General features: G+C 45.8%; 1 protein-coding gene across 1 annotated transcript; it reads right to left on the bottom strand.

Moving 5' to 3' along the window:
* Positions 1–1,214: 1,214 nt before the first annotated feature.
* LOC100734415 (olfactory receptor 4D11-like) lies at positions 1,215–2,150 on the bottom strand. The gene has a single exon (XM_003464258.1). It carries the CDS (start codon positions 2,148–2,150, stop codon positions 1,215–1,217), a length of 936 nt encoding a protein of 311 aa, XP_003464306.1.
* Between the last annotated feature and the right edge of the window lie 77 nt (positions 2,151–2,227).

Genomic DNA, 2,227 nt, shown 5'->3' with positions numbered 1-2,227 from the left:
CATACTTTGAAAGCCATGTGGTGCCTCCACTCTCTTTAGTTTTCTGTAGTTCTCACCAGCAGTTTAAAAGGCTATAAAACACATCTTGTCTTACAGTGCAGAAATAACTCAACATTGTATGTATATGTACTATATGGACTTTGTATTTGTAACTCATTCCTTGGTAGAGCTGGTCAGAGTCACTGTTTTCATGAAGAGATGCAGCGCAGCTGTGGCGCCATGGGGTTCAGACCGGTGTGACAGACCCACTTGTGTTCTATTTCCTAAGTCACTGAGTTGGGTCATGCTGTGTGTTTGGATTGGGGTGAAGGAGGATTTTGGACAAATGCTGTGGCAGGGTTTCCAGGCTCTTATCCCCTTAGCATTACACTTCCCAGGTGCTGTTATTCAGACTTTCTGCTCTTTGGTCCCCCCGGATTCTGACCCACAGATAGAACCTGACCAGAGGAAGACACAGAGAAAGGGTGGGAAGGACACATTGGCATGAAATGGACCTAGAAATTGAGTGCTTGGCATGAGGAGCAGATTGTCCCATGTGTGTGGTTTCTGGGGTTCTCCAGCTCCTCTCATTCTGTACTGAAATAGGTGCCTCAAGGCCACTTGCAGAGATGTTTCCAAGCTTCTTCATTCCTGCTGAGAACCCACTGTGCATTTAGGAGATTCTCAGTAGCTCCTGAGGCTACATGGAATTTAATTAAGCTGAGGTAAATTCTTAATCTGTGATAAGATATGTGCACTTCATGGGCAGTGGTGGTGGAATCCTTCTAGAACATGATTAGAGTTTGGTGCAGAAGGCCTAACCCTGTAAGAAATCTCACTCATATGGTATACAAAAGATAGTTGTGTATTGAAGTTGTCTCTGTAATTAAATGGGTTAAGGACTTGAACAAATCACTTTTTCTCTCAGGGCTTTTGTTTCCTTATCTTCTGAAAAAAAGAGTTGAACTATTAATAATGTAACTGTCCCAACTGACATATTATTACTTTACTCTTTTGTAAAAATACATCCATCCTTTCAATACTGTAAAACTAGATACTTTATGCTAAACAGATACCTGGCTTGTCAGCCACTTATTCATCAGTTATTCATTGAAATAGGAAAATGAATGGATATTTAGGAAGTGTGGGTGGTTAAATAACAATGTATTTGAACCTAAGATGCTGTGGGGAACATAATAATGTGATCCTTGGTGATGAGGATTTGGGGACTCATTTCATTCCCTTTCAGAAGGTCCAAGTCTCTTCCTGAGTCTCTGCAAGGCTGACTTCATCTCCTGGTTCTGCAGGGTGTAGATCAAGGGGTTGAGCAGAGGGGAGATGACTGTGAAGATGACATGGATGGGTTTATCCGCTGGGAGGGTGGTGAAGGGCCGGGCGTAGACATAGATACAGGGCACAAAGTGCAGGGTCACTACGGTGATGTGAGAGGTGCAAGTGGAGATGGCTTTCTTCCTGCCCTCACCTGTGTGTGACCTCAGCATCATCAGAATGATCATGTAGGACATGAGCAGGAAGATAAACCACAGTGTAGTGACCAGGCCATTGTTGGAAATCATGAGGATCTCCAGGACAATGGTGTCAGCGCAGGCAAGTTTGAGCACCTGTGGCACATCGCAGTAGAAAGTGTCAAGAACGTTGGGTCCACAGAAGGGGAGTGGGAGCAAGAGGGCGATCTGCACGATGGAGTGGACAAAGCCTCCCAGCCAGGCAGCGGCAATAAGGGCTGTGCAGCGCCCCCTGCTCATGATGGTCACATAGTGCAGGGGCCTGAAAATAGCCACGTAGCGGTCAAAGGCCATGACTGAGAGAGAAAAAATGTCTGCGCCACCAAGAAAGTGGAAGAAGAACATCTGGGTGAAGCAGCCTTGGAAGGAGATGGTCTTTTTCCTTGCAAGAAGGTCTACAAGGACCTTGGGTGCAGTGATGGAGGAGAAGCAGATGTCCAAGACAGAGAGGTTGCGGAGCAGGAAGTACATCGGGGTGTGAAGGCGGGAGTCACAGGTCACTGTCACCATGATGAGGAGGTTTCCCAGCAGAGTTATCAAAAACACAAAACACAAAAGCAGAAATAAGACCAAGCTCAGGTCGTGGGACTGAGTGAGTCCCAGAAATACAAACTCTTTGACGCTGGTGTGATTTCCCAAATCCATTGAGTCTTGTCTCCTGATCCTAGCAAGGCTAGGGATAGTGGAGTGTGTTATCTCAGGATCATCTATTTTCCCATCCC

This window comes from Cavia porcellus, unplaced genomic scaffold (assembly GCF_034190915.1).
Source record: "Cavia porcellus strain 051 isolate PalLab524CR breed Dunkin Hartley unplaced genomic scaffold, mCavPor4.1 scaffold_17, whole genome shotgun sequence".
NCBI lineage: Eukaryota > Metazoa > Chordata > Mammalia > Rodentia > Caviidae > Cavia > Cavia porcellus.
The sequence above is the reverse complement of the archived record's forward strand: the minus strand, read 5'-3'. Positions and strand labels throughout refer to the sequence as shown.